Source organism: Macaca nemestrina, chromosome 5 (assembly GCF_043159975.1).
Source record: "Macaca nemestrina isolate mMacNem1 chromosome 5, mMacNem.hap1, whole genome shotgun sequence".
NCBI classification, from domain to species: Eukaryota; Metazoa; Chordata; class Mammalia; order Primates; family Cercopithecidae; genus Macaca; species Macaca nemestrina.
Genome location: NC_092129.1, coordinates 4,679,977 through 4,699,965, shown reverse-complemented (window position 1 = coordinate 4,699,965; position 19,989 = coordinate 4,679,977). Strand labels below are relative to the sequence as shown.

Here is a 19,989-nt window from a genome sequence, read left to right as displayed (position 1 = left end):
CACTTTGGGAGGCCGAAACGGGCGGATCACGAGGTCAGGAGATCGAGACCATCCTGGCTAACACGGTGAAACCCCGTCTCTACTAAAAAGTACAAAAAACTAGCCGGGTGTGGTGGCGGGCGCCTGTAGTCCCAGCTGCTCGGGAGGCTGAGGCAGGAGAATGGCGTAAACTCGGGAGGCGGAGCTTGCAGTGAGCTGAGATCCGGCCACTGCACTCCAGCCTGGGCGACAAACAGAGACTCCATCTCAAAAAAAAAAAAAAAAAGGAATGAAACAGGTTGGGCGCAATGGCTCAGACCTGTAATCCCAACAGTTTGGGAGGCTGAAGGGGGTGGATCACCTGAGATCAGGAGTTTGAGACCAGCCTGACCAACATGGTGAAACCCATCTCTACTAAAAATACAAAAAAATGAGCCGAGTGTGGTAGCAGGTGCCTGAAATCTCAGCTACTTAGGAGGCTGAGGAGGAGATTCGCTTGAACCGGGGAGACAGAGGTTGCAGTGAGCCGAGATCATGCCATTGCACTATAGCCTGGGCAAGAGAGAAATTCCGTCTCAAAAAAAAAAAAGGTGATGAAACTGATTCCTAATAAAAATGCTCAAGCATGTTTTCTCTTAGCACAGACTATTCCCGTGCAGTAGGCATGTCATTTCTTTTACAAAGTAGGAAGGATAAAATTCCTTATATGCAACATAGGCGATTATTTCAATCCCCCACGATGAAATAATCAGTTTCAGTTCACGTCTACAATTACAGCTTGCTCAATTAACAACAAATCAAAGCTGAGAAAAAAGAACACGATGCTGCCCTAACCCCCTACTGATTCACAAAGCAGCGTGTGGTCTCCTGCAGCGAGTGGGTGATTCGCAGCCAGGGAATTTCGCAGAGTGGCACAAACTGTCATTTCTAAGCAACCAGCCACGGAAAGGCAGGACAGCTAATTACCAGGAAACACCTCAGGCCCATTTTCCATTTCAGCTGCTACAAATGATAGTTCAAGCATCCATTCTACATAGAGGACAATAAGAACAACTGAACAGCCCATAACCAAAGGGCTGCACATCAACAGCAATTTGTATTCCAGAAACATGTGGTCACCGACAATGATTTCTGATATTTTACTGCAGATTACAGGCTTACAAAAATCTTTCACGTTCTTCATTTGGTTCTCAAAACTCTGCAAGGCGAAAATATCACTGCTAGTTTAGAGACAGGGAACGGAAGCCCAGAAGGGCCAGGGGACTTGCTGAAAGGTCACTCAGAGCCTGCCCTTGAAGGCCACTCTCAAGTCCAAGGTCAGCACCCTTCCCACTGCACTGGGCTGCCGTCCAATCAACTGCTAACGAGACTGACAGCCACCTTCACAATGACCAGCGTGTCATTCAGATGTTTATCATCATTAGCATGAAAAGACAAAATGGGAATCAGATTTCCTCAGCTTCATTAGTGATGAATTCATGATGTTTTAATAAATAACATTCATGCAACCACTTATAAAGCACTTATATGCAGTCTTAAAAATACAATCTAAATGTGCATTAATTCATTGGCAAAATTCATCCAAAATACTAGTTTTAAATAATTCCTATCGACTTAAGTCGCAGAAAACAATGAAAAGTTGAAAACAGGAAAGATAAAAGTGGATGAGTAACTATCTTCATCTAGAAGACTTTCCAGAGCGAATTACCTGATAACTTGTTATGTCCTATGGGGTAGAAAAAGAGAGATTATTTTAAACTAATAGAAATGTAACCTGAATTCCAGGTGACTTAGTTGCTATAAAACAGAGGTAATTCTGCAGGTGAGATGAGGTGTGCCGAGCCCTTCCACACGAATGAAAACAGTTCCTTGCTCACAATAAACTGCAAATGTCAGCCATCATTATTCTTGGAGCAAGCTTAACTCAACAGATGTTGGAAATAGACTGATATTCACGGAGCTCAACGACATTCACTCACACTTCATTTGGAACTGGACCTTTTTTAAGCATCAAAACGGTCAGTCACCAATGCGAAGTGACTCAGCGTGTTGCCCTCTATGCTGAGAGACACCCTGACTCACCCACCAAGCGTAGATGCAGCCAGGAGCGGATGTCCCGAGCTCACCCACCCACTGTCACCTGGCCCGCTGGGCCACAAGAGGCAGCCAATCCTTGGGGCCGGTTATGCCCAAAGACACATTCCACAGCAGTGCTGTGACACCTTCCTCTGCCCAAGGAGCAGAGGTGGAGAAGCCAGAGGCCAACCCCCATGGAGTTAGTCAGGTGACCTGAGTGATAGGCACTGGACTGGGTGACACAGCCCAGACAGGAGCTCCTCCCTGATCTTTTGTATTTAGGAGCACTCAAAAATATAAATATTAATTTGTGTGTGAGATTTATCCTTTTCATTTAGAACCAGACAGTTTTTTAAAGTGTGTAATTCAACTATCAGCTTGAAAATTTAAAGTAAGTCATCTTGCCTTTATCAGAGCACAAAAATAAATGCATACTTTGCCCACACTGTTTTGATTAAATGCTCAAGATCCAGCTCACTGAAGGCCTTTGCATGTTTGCTGATTTATTTTCAGCCATTTGGCTAGTCTGACAGACTCTATCATGGAACATTGTAACAACTGGAAAAATTCTCTTTCATATAACTCAGTTACCATACACTCATCTGAAGTACACTGTGAAGTGACATACAATTTTTTTTCCTATCTTCTTCCATTTCAACTTATCATGGCCATTATTTTGAAATAATTTTCTGGAACACAGGCTGTGCAGAACAGGTGACTGAGACCTGAACCATTCACCATCCGAATTTTCATTAAGAGTGGTTCTCTGTACTCAAGGGCGATTCAAGGCACAGATTGAGGGTCCGTGAATCCTAAGGCCACTTCACTGCCACACCGATGAACCAGGAAGACAGACATCACTTCCATTTCATTTTGTTTTAAAAAGCTTTCTTCTAAACTTAACTTTTAACTTTCCTGAAAATTACACACAAAAATATTACTAGGTTAACCTTCCTACCTAAAATTTGATGGGTTGTAATCTGAATTATAAATTGCAACATTGAAGTGGGAGAAAATAATTACCTTCAGTTAACATAATCTTAATAAAAGGAATTCACTTCATGTTATTAAAAAAGCCATGATTTTAAAAGCTACCTTGAATTCAATGTGGCATTTAGGTCTTAGGCTCAGCTTCGGCTGAACTTAAAGGCACTTCACCCCGACTGAACTCTCAGTCTCACGTGCTAAGTCTCACTTTCTCTCTTCCCTAAGTCATAGGCATGAGATCATCATCTTAGAAGACATCTTTTTTTTTTGAGATGGAATCTTGCCCTGTCACCTGGGCTGGAGTACAGTGGCGTGATCTCGGCTCACTGCAACCTCCACCTACTGAGTTCAATTGATTTTCTTGCCTCAGACTCCCAAGTAGCTGGGATTACAAGTGTACGCCACCATGCCCAGCTAAATTTTGTATTTTTAGTAGAGATGGAGTTTTGCCACGTTAGCCAGGCTGGTCTTGAACTCCTGACCTCAAGTGATCCACCTGCCTTGGCCTTCCAGAGTGCTGGGATTACAGGTGTGAACCACTGTGACTGTTCTCTTTTTTCTTCATGTACTTCAAGACAGGAGCACAATTTCCTTAAGAAATATTCTCTCCTGTCTGATATAGACTAATTCTTAGATATGCAAGCATTTGACTTTGTTGAGCCTCAGAAGGGAAAATTCGTATTTTTTTTTTTTTTTTTTGAGACAGGGTCTCACCCCCCCCGTCACCCAGGCTGATTATCACCCCAGCTGATCACAGCTCATTGCAACCTTGAGCTCCTGGGACCACAGACACACAATACTACATCTGCCTGACTTTTTAAATTTTGGGTAGAGACGGCATTTTGTCATATTACCAGGCTGGTCTCGAACTCCTGGACTCAAGCAATCCACCCACCTCAGCCTCCCAAAGTGCCAGGATTACAGGCATGAGCCATTGTGACTGGCTGAGAAAAGTTTTCAAGCAAAGTAATAAATATCACATAGGTTAGAAAACAGGCTTATAAGGTAAATTCCACTTGCTTTCATTTTTTTATACATTGGAGAAAGGCACCAAAAATGCCATAACAGAATCATATCTCATAAAAGGTTGTTCAAACTGCTCAGCCCCATAAGACAAATTCTGTTATCTTGCTTCCCACACAGTTTCCACTTAGAGCGATTCATCACGCTCCCCACACCCGCTCAGACAGCAATCAAGACAGCAATCAGAGGCTGGGACTTACCAGAAGTGGCTGCGATTGGGAAACGAGTGAATTACATCAGGCCAGTATGCCTTCATTTCTGGCAAAAGATCCTATGCATTAAAATAAAAAAATAAATAAAAGAAGTCTATGCAGGATCTTAATAATCAACTCCAAACCCAGAAGGTAAATTTGATAAACTGACACATTCAAAGAATTGAGCTCTGCTAATTAACAATACTGGGGTGAGTAAAATAACCCTATACTTATTTTGTACAAAGTGTTTAAGATATAGCTACAAGTGCAATTTGAGTAATCATAAAACTGCACACGAAAATACAAGCTCTTACAGGTGAAGGGATAAAGTGTACATCCAAACAATGGAATATTCGCAGCAACAAAAACCAATGAACTATCAAGCCATGAAAAGCCATTGGAGGAACTGTAAACATATATTGCTAGTGAAAGAGGCCAATCTGCAGAGGCTCCATACTGTATGATTCCGATGATGTGACAATTTGGAAAAGGGAGTCTTAAGAGACAGAAATGAGATTTGCGGTTGCTAAGGGTTCAAGGGGAGGAAAGAAACGGAGGTATGGCTCAGGGGGTCTGAGGCCGGGGCTGCTCTGCACTGCACTGGGTGGGACTTGTTCTCCTGCATTTGTCCAAAGCCACACAACTGCACAACACAGGACTAAACCCTAATGTTAACGCTAAACTTTATTTAATAATAAAGTATCAGTATCAGTTCATTAATTGTAACAAATGTAACACACTATAGAAGATGTTAATGATTGGGAGATTTGAGGGGGAAGGGAGTGAACTGTCTATAATCTCCATCCAATTTTTCTGTAAACCTAAAACTGTTCTAAAAACAACATCAGCCGGACGCGGTGGCTCACGCCTGTAATCCCAGCACCTTGGGAGGCTGATGCAGGCGGATCAGGAAGTCAGGAGATCAAGATCATCCTGGTCAACCTGGTGAAACCCCGTCTCTACCAAAAACACAAAAATTAGCTGGGTATGGTGGCACATGCCTGTAATCCCAGCTACTCGGGAGGCTGAGGCAGGAGAATCACCTGAACCAGGGACTCAGAGATTGCAGTGAGCCGAGATCGAGCCAGGGCACTCCAGCCTGGTGACAGAGTGAGACTCCGTCTTAAAAAACAAACAATAAACCATCAATTAAAACAAACAAACAAAGGACAAGCTCTTCTTTTCCCAGAGAAGAGCTTGTGTGAGCTGGGCAGCCTGGGTTCCACACTGCGCCGGTCATGCTAAATTCAACAGAACTGGAGTTTACTTTTCAATTTCTACACACCCTCTACACCAAAAAAACCCAATAACAAACTTCAGATAACTTCATTTTTCTTCCCTTTCTCCTGTTTTCCAGCACCCTATATAAGGGTTTTTTCCTCAGCCCATTTGTAATGCGGCCCCCACCCCACAGCCCCTGCCCGTGTGGGCGCAGCTCTGACCCCCTGCAGCCCCCACCCCACCTCTCCTGCCCCACCATGCTGGCTTCAGCCCCATCAGCCCTCGGGATGATCTAGGCCACGATGATTGTGCAAACTGGGTTACTTCCGTTTGGGACAATGCAAAGTTGGACCTACCGCTACACAACGAGGAAGCCAGGACTACTCTGAGGAGCGGCGGCTCAGGCCACCACAGACCCATGACCCGCCGACCCCACCCAAAAGGTGTTTCAGCCTTCCTGTCCTGGATGCCCCGGGGATATGCAGTCCCATGGGGCCTCTGCACAATCTCTCCTCTCCTGAGTTTCCGCCTTTCCCGGTTGCAGGCACACATGCCCCTTTTCACCTGGCTGTTATCACGGGGTTCCACCAGCACTGCCCCTCTGCCCACCAGGCCCACACCTGTCAGTGCTGTCCCCTTAGCCCACCCACATCTGTCAGCCCTGCCCCCTCACCTACCCATGTCCACACTTATCAGCCCTGCCCCTTCACCCACCCACATCCACACCTATCAGCCCTGCTCCCTCACCTACCCAGGTCCACACCCGTCAGTCCTGCCCCCTCACCCACCCACACCCACACCTGTCAGCCCTGCCCCCTCACCCACCCACCTCCACACCTGTCAGCCCTGCCCCCTCACCTACCCACACCCGTCAGCCCTGCCCTTTCACCCACCCACACCCACACCTGTCAGCCCTGCCCCCTCACCCATCCATACCCACACCTGTCAGCCCTGCCCCCTCACCCACCCACACCCACATCTGTCAGCCCTGCCCCCTCACCTGCCCATGTCCACACTTATCAGCCCTGCCCCTTCACCCACCCACATCCACACCTGTCAGCCCTGCCCCCTCACCCATCCATACCCACACCTGTCAGCCCTGCCCCTTCACCCACCCACACCCACACCTGTCGGCCCTGCTCCCTCACCTACCCACACCCACACCTGTCAGCCCTGCTCCCTCACCTACCCAGGTCCACACCCGTCAGTCCTGCACCCTCACCCACCCACACCCACACCTGTCAGCCCTGGCCCCTCATCCACCCATGTCCACAGACCCATGTACATCCCTACACCTGTCATTTTGATTCACCATCCTCATGCTAATTATGCCTAAAGCCACCTTTCCTCTGACCCTGAAGATCCTCTATGTCACCACCTGGAGGTCTCAAGGGCACTTCAAACTCAACATATCCTGAAGTGGCCTCTTCATCAAGCCTCCCCAGAGCCCATTCCCTGCAGTGGGTCCTGGAGGAGAGGAGGAGAGTCTTCGTGAGGAGCTAGAGACAGCACCAGGCTCTGGGGTGTCCCTTCTAAGTCTCATGGCAGTCCCCAGCCTCTTGGCTTATCCCACTGAAGGTCTTCATGGGGAGGAAAAAGAAAACAATTCCATACGGATTAGAATTTGTGGGCTGGGTGCGGTGGCTCACACCTGTAATCCCAGCACTTTGGGAGGCCAAGGTGGGTAGATCACCTGAGATTGGGAGTTCGAGACCAGCCTGACCAACATGGAGAAACCCTGTCTCTACTAAGAATACAAAATTAGCTGGGTGTGGTGGCACATGCCTGTAATTCTAGCTACTCAGGAGGCTGAGGCAGGAGAATCACTTGAATCTGGGAGGCGGAGGTTGCTGTAAGCCAAGATTGTGCCATTGCACTCCAGCCTGGGCAACAAGAGCGAAACTCTAACTCAAAAAAAAAAAAAAAAAAAAAAAAGAACTCGTGATGGATTTGCAACTAATGACCTTGGGAAATGTAGCATTCCTAGGAAGGACCCACAACTTCCACAAATCCTTCCATTCTACTGCATTTTTTTTTTTTTTTTTTTTTTGAGACGGAGTCTCGCTCTGTCCCCCAGGCTGGAGTGCAGTGGCCAGATCTCAGCTCACTGCAAGCTCCGCCTCCCGGGTTCACGCCATTCTCCTGCCTCAGCCTCCCGAGTAGCTGGGACCACAGGCGCCGCCACCTCGCCCGGCTAATTTTTTGTGTTTTTAGTAGAGACGGGGTTTCGCCGTGTTAGCCAGGATGGTCTCGATCTCCTGACCTTGTGATCCGCCCGTCTCGGCCTCCCAAAGTGCTGGGATTACAGGCTTGAGCCACCGCGCCCGGCCTCTACTGCATATTTTAAAGAAGGCCCCAGTTACCACTGCCTCCCTGGGTCCAGGACCAGTTACCCTGACATATACTGGTTACACACAGGAACTGCTGGCACCCCTAAGGAAAGATGAGGGCGTGCGTACGAGTGAAGACTCCGTATGCCATATGAGGTACGGGTATCTCAAAGGAATGCCTCTGCTAGTATCTCTAATAAATTCCCACCCTGTGAGCTTTCTTTAATCAAGCTCTTGTACTGGAAAGGCCCAGCATGTCCACCCTGCTCAGAAACCCGTCCACCAGATAGGACAGCCCCAGGCCTGTGCTCTCTGAGCCTCAGCTGTCTGGAAATGCCTGGCAATATAGCACACCAACCGGATTCCCACGTGAGCCATCCGACCCAGGAGTCCTGGGACCTGGGACGAGGTAGGGCTGGCAGGCGAGCGTCAGGATCTGCACAAGGTTGGCACGGGGGAGTGTCAGGGCTTGCTCTGGTTGGAGCCCCTTGCTCAGGCCCCTCATGCAGTGGCTTGGGTACAAGGCAGGGGAGGGGAGGGAAGGAGAGGGGAAAGGTCAGTTGGTGTAATTTGTGGGGTTGAGATAGCAATACTTACTGAAACAGCACCAAGGGCTCAATCCTGGTGAATACATTCATGACCCCATAATTTTAAAGATGACTTTGAAGATACACGTGTGAAGAAAAGAGTTAATCTAGGTCAACACTCTGCAGTAGAAATATAATTAAAAATCAATACCTTAATCTCTTCTAAATTGAAGGGCCACGATCTATTACATCCTTCACTTTTATCAGGCCTGGAAATTCAAATTTAAAAGAGAAAATAAGAAATATGAGTCTTGGTTGGGGTGGCTTCTACATGACCTTAGAAAACACTTTCATTAAAGTCTGCAAAGCATAAAAAGAGAAATTCTAATTGGGAATTCCTTATCCCATGCAGGACGCTTAAGAAAGACGACGCAGGTAAGAGTAGTCAGAGTTCAGATTTCTTTAGAAGAGAAAAGAAATTGTGTTAAGAGCATCCAGGAGTAATGTAAACAGGCTGCTGCTTAGTAAAGGAAGCGCAATGGATGGCCTAGTAGCACCCAGGAGCGGGGGCTCTGGGGTCAGCCCTGACTGGGTTGATAGCAACCTCTGCTGTTCCCTAGCACTGGGACCTAAGTCAGCTGACCCCTGGCCAATCTCCATGCCACAGATCCAGCATGAGAACAGTGAGAGTCTGTTCCTTTCAATGGTGAGGAGGACTTCAGGAGATGACAAATGTAACATGTTTGTCAGAAAGTACCTAGCGTATGACAGAAGATCAGCTAGCAGGATTTTCATTTCATTTTTAGTAGCAAACGCACTTACACTGTCTAGAACTTTAACTCCATCCTCACACATCTAATTCTGGTCATATCAACTCTGACTCTTGAGTGCTGCTTACTCCGCAAGGTCACCAACTTCCTAAGACCCCGACCCCTCAGAGCCCCAAAGAGGCCAGGGAGGGAGGAGAGTGTCTTCAGGGTCAACAGCTGGACCAGCATCTGAAACCCGCCTGATTCCATGCACTGGACTGGACGGCATTGCAAAGCTTCATTCCAGCCTCAGAAATGAAACGGCCATGACGAGCAGAGACACAACCAGTGCAGTTGGCAACAGCAGGGGAGAGGACACCATGCAAAGTCTAGGAAAGCCAGGAGCCCCAGAGACAGGAAGTCAAGGTCATCTGAGCAGCCTGAGAAGAAAGTGAAACCCCAGTAGCTAAATTCCAATTTAACTTGTTTTCCACCAATCCCTCTTCCTAAGGAATCAGGAGGCACCAATAAAGCTAAAAGGGCCCTTTTCAATCCCGGCATCGAGGCAGCAGGACAAAACCGGTCCTTCAGATGGGGCGATTCATGCGCCCAGTTCAACGTCACAAGTATGTCCATGTTAAATAGAAAAGAATTAACTAAAGGCAGACAAAACCAGAAAAATAAATTTGAGTGTCTCCGAAATGTGTACAAGAGAGATACACACATTTATGTATTTTCATGCAGTTATTTATAATGAATCCCAAGAGAAGAACAAAATGAGAAAATTAAAATGTAGTGACCCTAACATGTACCGAGAATCTGTAAACACTATTTTAAAAAGTGTTACTGGCCGGGCGCAGTGGCTCACACATATAATCCCAGCACTTTGGGAGGCCAAGGCAGGCGGATCACCTGAGGTCAGGAGTTCAAGACCAGCCTGACAAACATGGTGAAATCCTGTCTCTACTAAAAAATACAAAAATTAGCTGGGTGTGGTGGGGCACACCTGTAATTCCAGCTACTTGGGAGGCTGGAGCAGGAGAATCACTTGAACCTGGGAGGCGGAGATTGCAGTGAGCCGAGATCGTGCCACTGTACTCCAGCCTGGGCAACAGAGTAAGACTCCATCTCAAAAAAAAAAAAAAAGTGTTATTGTTATATGAAGACAGAATTAAAGAACAAGAGAATCAGTGTTCTGCTAGAAAGACTAAAGATATTTTTAAATAAGAATCTGGGCCGGGCGCGGTGGCTCACGCCTGTAATCCCAGCACTTTGGAAGGCCGAGGCGGGCAGATCACAAGGTCAGGAGATCGAGACCATGGTGAAACCCCGTCTCTACTAAAAATAGAAAAAATTAGCTGGGCGCAGTGGCGGGCGCCTGTAGTCCCAGCTACTCAGGAGGCTGAGGCAGGAGAATGGCGTGAACCCGGGAGGCGGAGCTTGCAGTGAGCCAAGATTGCGGCACTGCACTCCAGCCTGGGCGACAGAGCGAGACTCCGTCTCAAAAAAAAAAAAAAAAAAAAAAGAATCTGGTCTATTGGATAAACTCCTAAAAATAAACAAGAATAAATACATTCAAGCTAGGGTTCCCAGTCAGAGAGCCTCTTCTGCCTAAGATTTAATTGTGTGAGACACTTGCCATAGTCCATGTATTGTCCAGTAATCCGGAGGGTCTCTACAGTCGTTTTGAATTTTCTAGGGAGAAAATATAAAAAGAAAATGATTGGTTCTTTATTAAAATACACTTAGAACCCTATTAAAATACATTTAGCAACTAGTTGCAACATATGCCAATGAGATACAGGTACTGTGCTAATAACACAAGCTAAAACCAGTGTTAGTTCATAATAAATTGCTTACAACAACACATCCATGAGGAAGCTACTCTAGGGCTGGATGTTCTAAGCCAATCCTCAAACAACTGACTTAATAGAAACAGCCATTTTTGTTAAGCCATTCCTCAAATATTTGACTTAACAGAAACAGGTGCTTTTATGAGCCGAGCACAGTGGTTCACGCCTGTAATCCCAACACTTTGTTTGGGAGGCCAAGGCGGGTGGTTCAACTGAGGTCAGGAGTTCTAGACCAGCCTGGCCAACGTGGTGAAACCTCATCTCTACTGAAAACACAAAATTGGCCGGGTGTGGTGGCAGGCGCTTGTCGTCCCTGTTACTCTGGAGGCTGAGGCAGGAGAACTGCTTGAACTCAGTGAACCGAGATCACGCCATTGCACTCCAGCCTAGGTGACAAGAACAAAACTGTGTCTCGAAAAAAAAAAAGACTGGGTACGGTGGCTCATGCCTGTAATCTCAGCACTTTGGGAGGTGTTGGGCAGATCACGAAGTCAGGAGATCGAGACCATCCTGGCCAACCTGTGAAATCCTGTCTCTACTAAAAGTACAAAAATTAGCTGGGCATGGTGGCACGCGCCTGTAATCCCAGCTACTCAGGAGGCTGAGGCAGGAGAATCGTTTGAACCAGGAAGGCGGAGCTTGCAGTGAGCCGAGATTGTGCCACTGCACTCCAGGCTGGCGACAGAGTGAGACTCCATCTTAAAAAAAAAAAAAAAAAAAGCTGTTTTTGTTAAGCCAATCTGATGGGAACACTCTCATTTGCCCAGAGATAATTTACTTAACACACACCCGAAAATACATGTTTAAGGACAAAAGGCTGAGAGTATCCTGCTAAACTAATACTTGTTCAGGTACCAAGTCTAAATAGATTAGTGAAATAATAAGTATCAAAAAATTTGGAGCCAGAAAAATAAAAAGGTAAGGAGTATATCCTTAATCACCATCATAAAGATAAAACAATAGAGAAAAAAAATCTCAGCTTAGCATTTTTTAAGTACTTTCAAATTGTTTAGCTAAAATGGAGTTTTTCCAAAACAGTCATCTGGAAATATATGTGGGCTACGGAAGCAGATGAAGCACAGGGCATGCCTGGCCCAACACAGTGGGGGCAGCAAAGGAAAGCATAAGTCTGAGCCCAGAGGACCCGCCCGGGCACCAGGGTCCATCCCGCCCAGCGCTTTCCCCGAATTTGCCTTTTGTGGGAGGCAGCTTCAGCTCACGGTCGATCTGGAAAGGAGGGGGAGTCTGGTTCAGCTGAGAGGTGTCAGCTACTGAACGCCTGAGCGGCAAAATGCCTGGAAACAGAGCAATCTCTAGTATTAGAAATGAGCATGACTGGGCTGGGCGCAATGGCGCAGGCCTATAATCCTAGCACTTTAAAAGGCCAAGGCAGGTGGATCACTTGAGGTCAGGAGTTCAAGACCAGCCTCGCTGACATAATGAAACCCTGTCTCTACTAAAAATACAAAAATTAGTTGGGCATGGTGGTGGGCTCCTATAGTTCCAGCTACTTAGGAGGCTGAGGCAGGAGAATGGCTTGAACCCAGGAGGCGGCGGTTGCAGTGAGCCGAGATCGCACCATTGCACTCCAGCCTGGGCGATAGACCGAGACTCCTTCTCAAAAAAAAAAAAAAAAAAAAAAAAAAAAGAAATGATCAAGGGCATAATTTGAGCCAGATAAGCGAAACTGCATTTTCATTTGTCAACAGAAAAATCAGTTGAGGAAGTAGAACAGAAAGTCCTTACTGCTCAGTGCTAGAGGAAGAGGGTCAGAGGCCAAAACCTGTAACTTCACCTCTGCCGCCCAACCCCATCCCTCAGGGAACCCAGTTCAAAGCCAGAAGCTGGGCTCCTTTCCTGGGGGCACTGCGGAGAGCAAAGCCTGCACCACACGGGGCTCTGAGGGCTCTGCACAGCACTCGGTTCCCAGGCCTGCCTGCGTGGAGCTGTGGGAGAGCCCAGGACACTGGGAACCCCAGACAGACCAAGCACCTTTGACACAAGCATCTCATCAGACAGGGCACCAGGGACGGCCCTCACTGCCTAGGAGGACACCTGGGCTGAAACAGAACCCTTCACCATGGCTGCCTGGTAGGAAATACACTCCCTAACAAGGACATTTTGCTACAGATTTTTAAAAAATCTTTTTCTAAAGCCTCAAGGCAAAGATGTGCCTCCATGCATATTTACATTAGTGTGCAGGGACACACCCACATTTTGTCATGTAAGTGCCTCCCGGAATGCAGAGCAGCTGGGTCTCAGGCCCTGGAGGCAGATCCTTCAGTGTGGGTCAAAGACAGTGCTTAAGTTCAAGCTCCTCCTCCATGGTCCTTGGTGGTCCTTCCTTCTGTAGGAACCAAGGACTCCAGGAATCCCTCACTATATCTCAGAACGCCAGCCACACTCCCAACAACTGAAAGTTGGTGCCAAGCAGCTTCCGGCTCCTCCTGTCCACTGCCCCTACCCCAAGGCAAGGAAACAGCACCAGGAGCGCAATGTTAAGTCCGCAAAACTGAAAACGGGGCAATCTCATGTATAGAAATGAGCAAGAGCATAATTTGAGCCAGATAAGCAAAATTTCATTTTCATTTGTCATCAGAAAAATCAGTGAGGAAGTAGAAGAGAAAATCATTAACACTCAGTGCTAGAGGCAAAACATAAAACCTGCGTGCTCCTGGCAGAATGTGGAGCTAGCTCAGCAATACGATGAAACACCGTAGAAGTGTGCGAGGCACACCAGGGTCGGCTTGATACACTGAGCAGGGCAGGCCCTGAGGGGCAGATCCAGGCAGCGTCCTGGCTCTGGGTGCTCCAAGGAGAAGGGCCTGGACACTGATGGGACATTGAAGGGATGTGGGGCATGGAGCAAAACAGAGCCAGATGAAGAGGGGCCAGCCTGGAGGGCCGTGGGTGCCATGGGTGCCAAGCACAGCAAAAGGAGGCAGGGATGCTCTTGGGTCCTCTTCACTCACAGGACATGTTAATAAGATGTTCAATAATGTCCAATACATGGAGGGATGTAGGGACCAGCCCTACAGGGTCTGTGGGTTTTTCTCCTCATGTGCAGAGGTGAGAGATTGTAGAAATAAAGACACAAGACAAAAAGATAGAAGAAAAGACAGCTGGGCCCGGGGAACCACTACCACCAAGACGTGGAGACCAGCAGTGGTCCCGAATGCCTGGCTGAGCTGTTATTTATTGGATACAAGGCAAAAGAGGCAGGGTAAGGAGTGTGAGTCATCTCCAATGATTGATAAGGTCATGTGAGTCACGTGTCCACTGGACAGGGGGGCCCTTCCCTGTTTGAGAGAGAGAGAGAGAGGACACCTTACGCCATTATTTCGTCTTCAAAGACTTTTAGTGCTTTCACTAATTCTGCTACTGCTATTTAGAAGGGAGAGCCAGGTGTACAGGATGGAACATGAAAGTGAAACAGGGGTGTGACCGCTGAAGCACAGCATCATGGGGAGATGGTTAGGCCTTCGGATGGTTGTGGGCAGGCCTGACTGATGTCAGGCCTTCCACAAGAGGTGGTGGAGCAGAGTCTTCTCTAAGTCCCCCGGGGAAAGGGAGACTCCCTTTCCCAGTCTGCTAAGTAATGGGTGCCTTCCCTAGGCACTGACGCTACGGCTAGACCAAGGTCTGCTAAGTAAGGGTTTCCTTCCCAGGCACTGGCGTTACCGCTAGACCAAGGAGCCATCTAGTGGCCATGTATGGGCACGACAGAGGCTCACACTTGTCTTCTGGTCACTTCTCACCGTGCCCCTTCAGCTCCTATCTCTGTATGGCCTGGTTTTTCCTAGGTTATAATTGTAGAGCAAGGATTATTATTGGCCGGGCGCGGTGGCTCAAGCCTGTAATCCCAGCACTTTGGGAGGCCGAGACGGGCAGATCACGAGGTCAGGAGATCGAGACCATCCTGGCTAACACGGTGAAACCCCGTCTCTACTAAAAAATACAAAAACTAGCCAGGCGAGGTGGCGGCCGCCTGTAGTCCCAACTACTCAGGAGGCTGAGGCAGGAGAATGGCGGGAACCCGGGAGGCGGAGCTTGCAGTGAGCTGAGATCCGGCCATTGCACTCCAGCCTGGGCGACAGAGCGAGACTCCGTCTCAAAAAAAAAAAAAAAAAAAAAGGATTTTTATAATATTGGAATAAAGAGTAATGCTACAAACTGATGATTAATAATATTCATATATCATCATATCTATAATCTATTTATAGTATAGCTCTTCTTGTTTTATATATTTTCTTTATTATACTGGAACAGCTTGTGCCCTCGGTCTCTTGCCTTGGCACCTTGGTGGCTTGCCACCCACAGAGGGAGGAGTCCAGCTGAGACTTGCTGTGGGTTGAACTGTGTCCTCCCAAAAGATATATCCCCGTCCTAACCCCTCCTCCCATCTGTGAACATGATGTGTGAACATGATGTGTGAACATGATGTGTGAACATGATGTGTGAACATGTGTGGACATGATGTGTGAACATGTGTGGACACAGACACAGGGTCTTTGCAGATGTCATCAAGTTAAGATGAGGTGATACCAGATTAGGGTGGGCCCTAAATCCAATTACTGGTGTCTTCATCAGAAGAGACACAGAGACACAAAGTGGAGAGCACACTGTGAAGGAGAGGCAGAGATTGGGGTGATGGGTCACCCAGGAACGCAGAGGACCACGGGTCCTTACTAGAAGCTAGCAGAGAAACAGAACAAACTCTCTCAGAGCCCTCCAGGAGGAACCAACCCTTCTGACCCCTAGGTTGAGACTTCCCCTTTCAGAACTGTGAGAATAAATTCCTGAGGCTCTTACCCACCCAGCTTGTGGCACTTTGTTACAGCAGCCCTGGGAAGCTCACACACAGCCCTCCTGGGGGCAGTCTCTGCAGGAGACACCGCCCACCCACCAGAGCAGTGCCCACCTCCTGCACCAGCAGCGTGGGTGCCCTGGACGGGCACATGCACGCAAACCCCTCTTCACAGGGCTCCCCCGGCCCCAGGGCCCGTCAAGGCAGAAACACTCACCTCGCATACTGTCTCAGGCCAGTGCTGAACCATAATCAGCTTTTTCCACTCATGGTTGTCACTGTTAAAACACAAGAAACTTATTTTTCAAGAACTTTTTTAAAGTTACAGAAAAAATTCATCCACCCATCCATCCCTTCATTCATTCATTCAGCATTGAGTGCCTGTGGGACGAGGAACACTGCCTGCCCTGCTGCTGCGCACACTCCTGTGAGGAAGGCGGTAAACCCCTACACTAAGAAGGCACACGTGGTGGTGTCCAGTGCTGAGTGGCAGTGAACATGAATAGGAGAAGGGGAGGAGGGGAGAGGAAGGGAAGCAGAGGCAGGGCAAGCTAGGAGGGTAGCCAGGGAGGTCCTCACTGAAGGGAAGCCACTGAGCCACGAAGCACCTTTCTCCTAAGGATGCTCAAGAGAAACGCAGACCCACCATCCCTCCCCTGCATTCGTGAAACCCATAAAAGCTTGAAACCTGGCAGTTTTTTGTAATTCACTCGGCAACAAAACATAACCTGAACTAGCATAATGCTATTTATCGTCACTACCCTGACTCAGTTTTTAGATTTCACTTGCTTCTCTGCAGGATGTGTCCTTTGATTTTAGGGTGCTACTTCAGATGCCACCAGGACTGTTAACTTGAACACAGTATGTGCACTGCATCCTGAATGTTATCCAGGACATGGTATGCACACAGCACTGCATCACATGTGTTACCCAGAACACGGGGCCACACTAGATCACAAACCTGAACACTGAAACTCATCTGACTCTAAGACCTCACAGAAGCCACTGTGGAGCTTCAGCTTATTCATGGCAGGAGGCCTCTAGCCAGATCTGCAAGACTTAACAATGAGACTGAAGTAAAAAGTGCAGCTTGCAAAAAATGCACATGGAAAAAGCCAGCAGCAACACAGGAATATAAGTCAAGCAGACACTTCAGGATAAATCAAATTTTAGAAGAGAAGATTCCAAGTAAAAAGATCAAGTTGTTACACGTTAGCTTTTGTGAATAATTGAGTCCTATTGAACTTGTATAAAATTTACAATTAAGATGGTATGAAAACTTAGTTGTACGTTGGAACTAATTATGCAAGCTCTCAGTACAAAAGGAAAAAAGGGTTCAAGCACGGTGGCTCACACCTATAATCCCAGCACTTTGGGAGGCGGAGGCGGGCGGATTGCTTGAGCTCAGGAGTTCAAGACCAGCCTGGGCAATATGGTGAAACCCTGTCTCTACAAAAATTAGCCAGGTGTGGTGGCATGAACCTGTAGTCCCAGCTACTTGGAAGGCGCTAAGGCAAGAGGATAGCTTGAGCCCAGGAGGTGAAAGTTGCAGTGAACCCAGATTACATCACTGCACTCCAACCTGGGCGACAGAGCCAGACCTTGTCTCAAAAAAAAAAAAAAAAAAAAAAAAAAAAAGGATGAGCTGCAGGGTGAGAATTAAAGCTGGGAAAAGCGTTAAAGACTTTTTTACCCTTGGCTGCAAAAACCTTATTTTACATAGATGGAAACTGAGGCTGGAAAGCTTAGCAACGCCCAGGAAGATGAGACTATCAATATGCTTACAACAAAACTACCAAGATTCAGACATTTGTAACAAAATCTCCATGTACAACCAGGCAAAGAGTGGTGTGAGTGCAGGAGACCCCCTCCCACACACACGCCCCCTCCCCTATTCATGGAGAAAGTAATGGAGAAGCTAAAGTAAGTCTAAGAAGAAAGAAAAATCACCAAGGTCTCAAACCCAGTTAGAACTTGGGAAAATACCCGCTGATCTGTGAAGCCCTGGTGGTCTGAATCAACCACATTCTGGCAAATCTTGCCTGCTCAAGGTTGTCCGATTATATCAGCTGCATGAATTATGGGGTGGGATGGGGGATCCACATATGACAGCCTGTTTTATGCTAACATCATTCCAAGTACATTCTGTACCTTAACTGATTTCTCCTGAAGCCAACTCTGTGAGGCAGACTGTTACTATTTCTACTTTACAAAAGAGGAAACTGCAAAGCAAAGAGCTGCAACGTCCCACACCTGGCTGTGAACTAGCAGTTCCCACTCAGCCAGCACCGGTCAGCACGCCACAGACTTCCCCAATGAGAGGCTCTGAACCTCATGGCCAATAAATAAGGACATAAATGTAGCTCTTTTTCAGAAAATACATTTTCTGGAACATTGAAATATAATGCTACCTTTTAATGTATAAGATTAAAAAAAAAATCTAAGGTGTTTAAAAAGTAAAACCCTGGCCAGGTGCGGGGACTCATGCCTGTAATCCCGGCACTTTGGGAGGCCGAGGCGGGCGGATCACCTGAGGTCAGAAGTTCTTAAATACAAAATACAAAACTTAGCCAGGCGGTGGTGTGTGCCTGTAATCCCACCTATTTGGAGGCTGAGGCAGGAGAATCGCTTGAATCCGGGAGGCGGAGGTTGCAGTGAGCTGAGATCACGCCACTGTACTCCAGCCTGAGTGACAGAGCAAGACTCTGTCTCAAAAATAATAATAAATAAATAACAAGTAAAACCCACCTTTTCAACAACTTCTATGTAAGTAAGAAATCATTTTATTAATCCGATCATTACCCAAATAGAAGGAAAAAACTATGGTATTCAAATATTGGTGTCTTCCACAGAATTAAAGTTGGAATTCTTTGCAGCAACGCCTGTTTACCCCTAATTAATCTGGGCGGCTGCCCGCCCCCACCCCCGCGCGCGCACACACACACACAGACACACACACACACAAATAGGGAGGGAGAGCCAGGGTAAGGGATTCAGAACAGGCCACTCAAAAAGAGGAAGAACAGTCGTTTCACCACCCGCTGCAGTGGAAGCTAAAATTAAGCGTCCCCTCCACGACTTCGACCTCTGGGAGAACTTCGAGTGCAGGAACCGTGCTCCACCAAGCCTGCCACCTGCTCTGTCGCGTTCTAGGCTGGGAGCTGTCTGTGGGACCAGTTTCCAGTCCTGCTCCAGGCCGGAGTGTACCCAGAACCTCACCCTACCCCCTACTCCTTCCCAGGGGTCACCCCGGGGAGTGCTCAGGGCTCCCCCCCGCAACCCACTTCTTCCCAGGAGTTACCCCGGAGCGTGCTCAGGGTTCCCCCCAACCCACTCCTTCCCAGGGGTCACCCCGGAGCGTGCTCGGCTCTCCCTGCCCTCCCCAGTCGCTGCCCGGGGCTCAGCGAGCGCCGACCCCGAGAGTAGCAGCCTGCACCCCGTGGAAAGCTCTAGGGCCCGGCTCCAACGCTCCCCACTTTACCTCGCAAGGTAACTCACCGCAGGCGCTTGTCCGCACCGCCCAGGCAAAGCAACGCCAGGTAGAGGCAGCCCAGCAGGGCCCCGCGTAGGGCTGCAGGTCGCATGGTGCCGACCTGCGGAGAGGACGCGGCCTGCTGCCGCTCCGGCCCCCACTTTCCGCCTGCGGCCCGAGGAATGCTTCCGGGAGAAAAGCTGTCTCCGAGACCCCGCACCGCCGCGCTCCCTCCGCTGAGCAGCGGCCACCGGGTGCGCCCGGGGCCCTGGGACGGCCTGAGCCAGTGACTCGCGGGCCCCTCGCCGGGCTCTGAGAATTGCAGCAGCAGCCCTGGCGACCCAGGCCCCTTGGAGCTCCCCTTCAGGTTCGTGCACCAAGCGCGCACGTCCCGGGCCCACCGCGACCCCAGCTCCTCCGCGCTGCAGCCACCGTCCGCCCACGACCACGGTCAGTTGCGTCCAGCCCAGCCCAGCCCAGCCGAGGACGCCCTGTTGGCCTGCACCGGAGCAGAGAGCCACGCCCCCAGTACGACACGCCCCCGCCGGCGGACACGCCCCCCAGAACGCCCCTTCCCCTCCAGGCGTTCACGCCCCGCCCCGCCCCGCGGCTGGCCGGGAGAGGCAGAGGTCAGAGCAGGTCCGCGGGCCTTGCGGGCGTGTCAGGCAGCTGTGTTCCTTCGCCACGCAGGCACCCCGCGCCTTCCCACGCAGCTCTGCGCCACTCTCCCACTCCCGGGTCGGAGCTAGCCTGGACCACCCGTGAGGACCG

General features: G+C 48.8%; 1 protein-coding gene across 2 annotated transcripts in view; it reads right to left on the bottom strand.

Moving 5' to 3' along the window:
* LOC105487560 (ribonuclease T2) overlaps positions 1-19,701 on the bottom strand; it is a 29,681-nt gene extending 9,980 nt beyond the window's left edge. Inside the window, exons 1-5 of one of the 2 annotated variants that reach the window (XM_011751023.3) lie at positions 19,245-19,701; positions 15,964-16,024; positions 10,726-10,781; positions 8,549-8,606; positions 4,266-4,336 (exon numbers count right to left, since the gene is read on the bottom strand). In XM_011751023.3, the coding sequence (XP_011749325.2) occupies positions 4,266-4,336; positions 8,549-8,606; positions 10,726-10,781; positions 15,964-16,024; positions 19,245-19,330 (332 nt within the window). In that variant the 5' untranslated portion in view covers positions 19,331-19,701. Of the gene's footprint in view, positions 1-4,265; positions 4,337-8,168; positions 8,323-8,548; positions 8,607-10,725; positions 10,782-15,963; positions 16,025-19,244 lie in introns of those variants that run through there. The other variant, XM_011751024.3, reaches the window with a different exon arrangement.
* Positions 19,702-19,989: the final 288 nt, after the last annotated feature.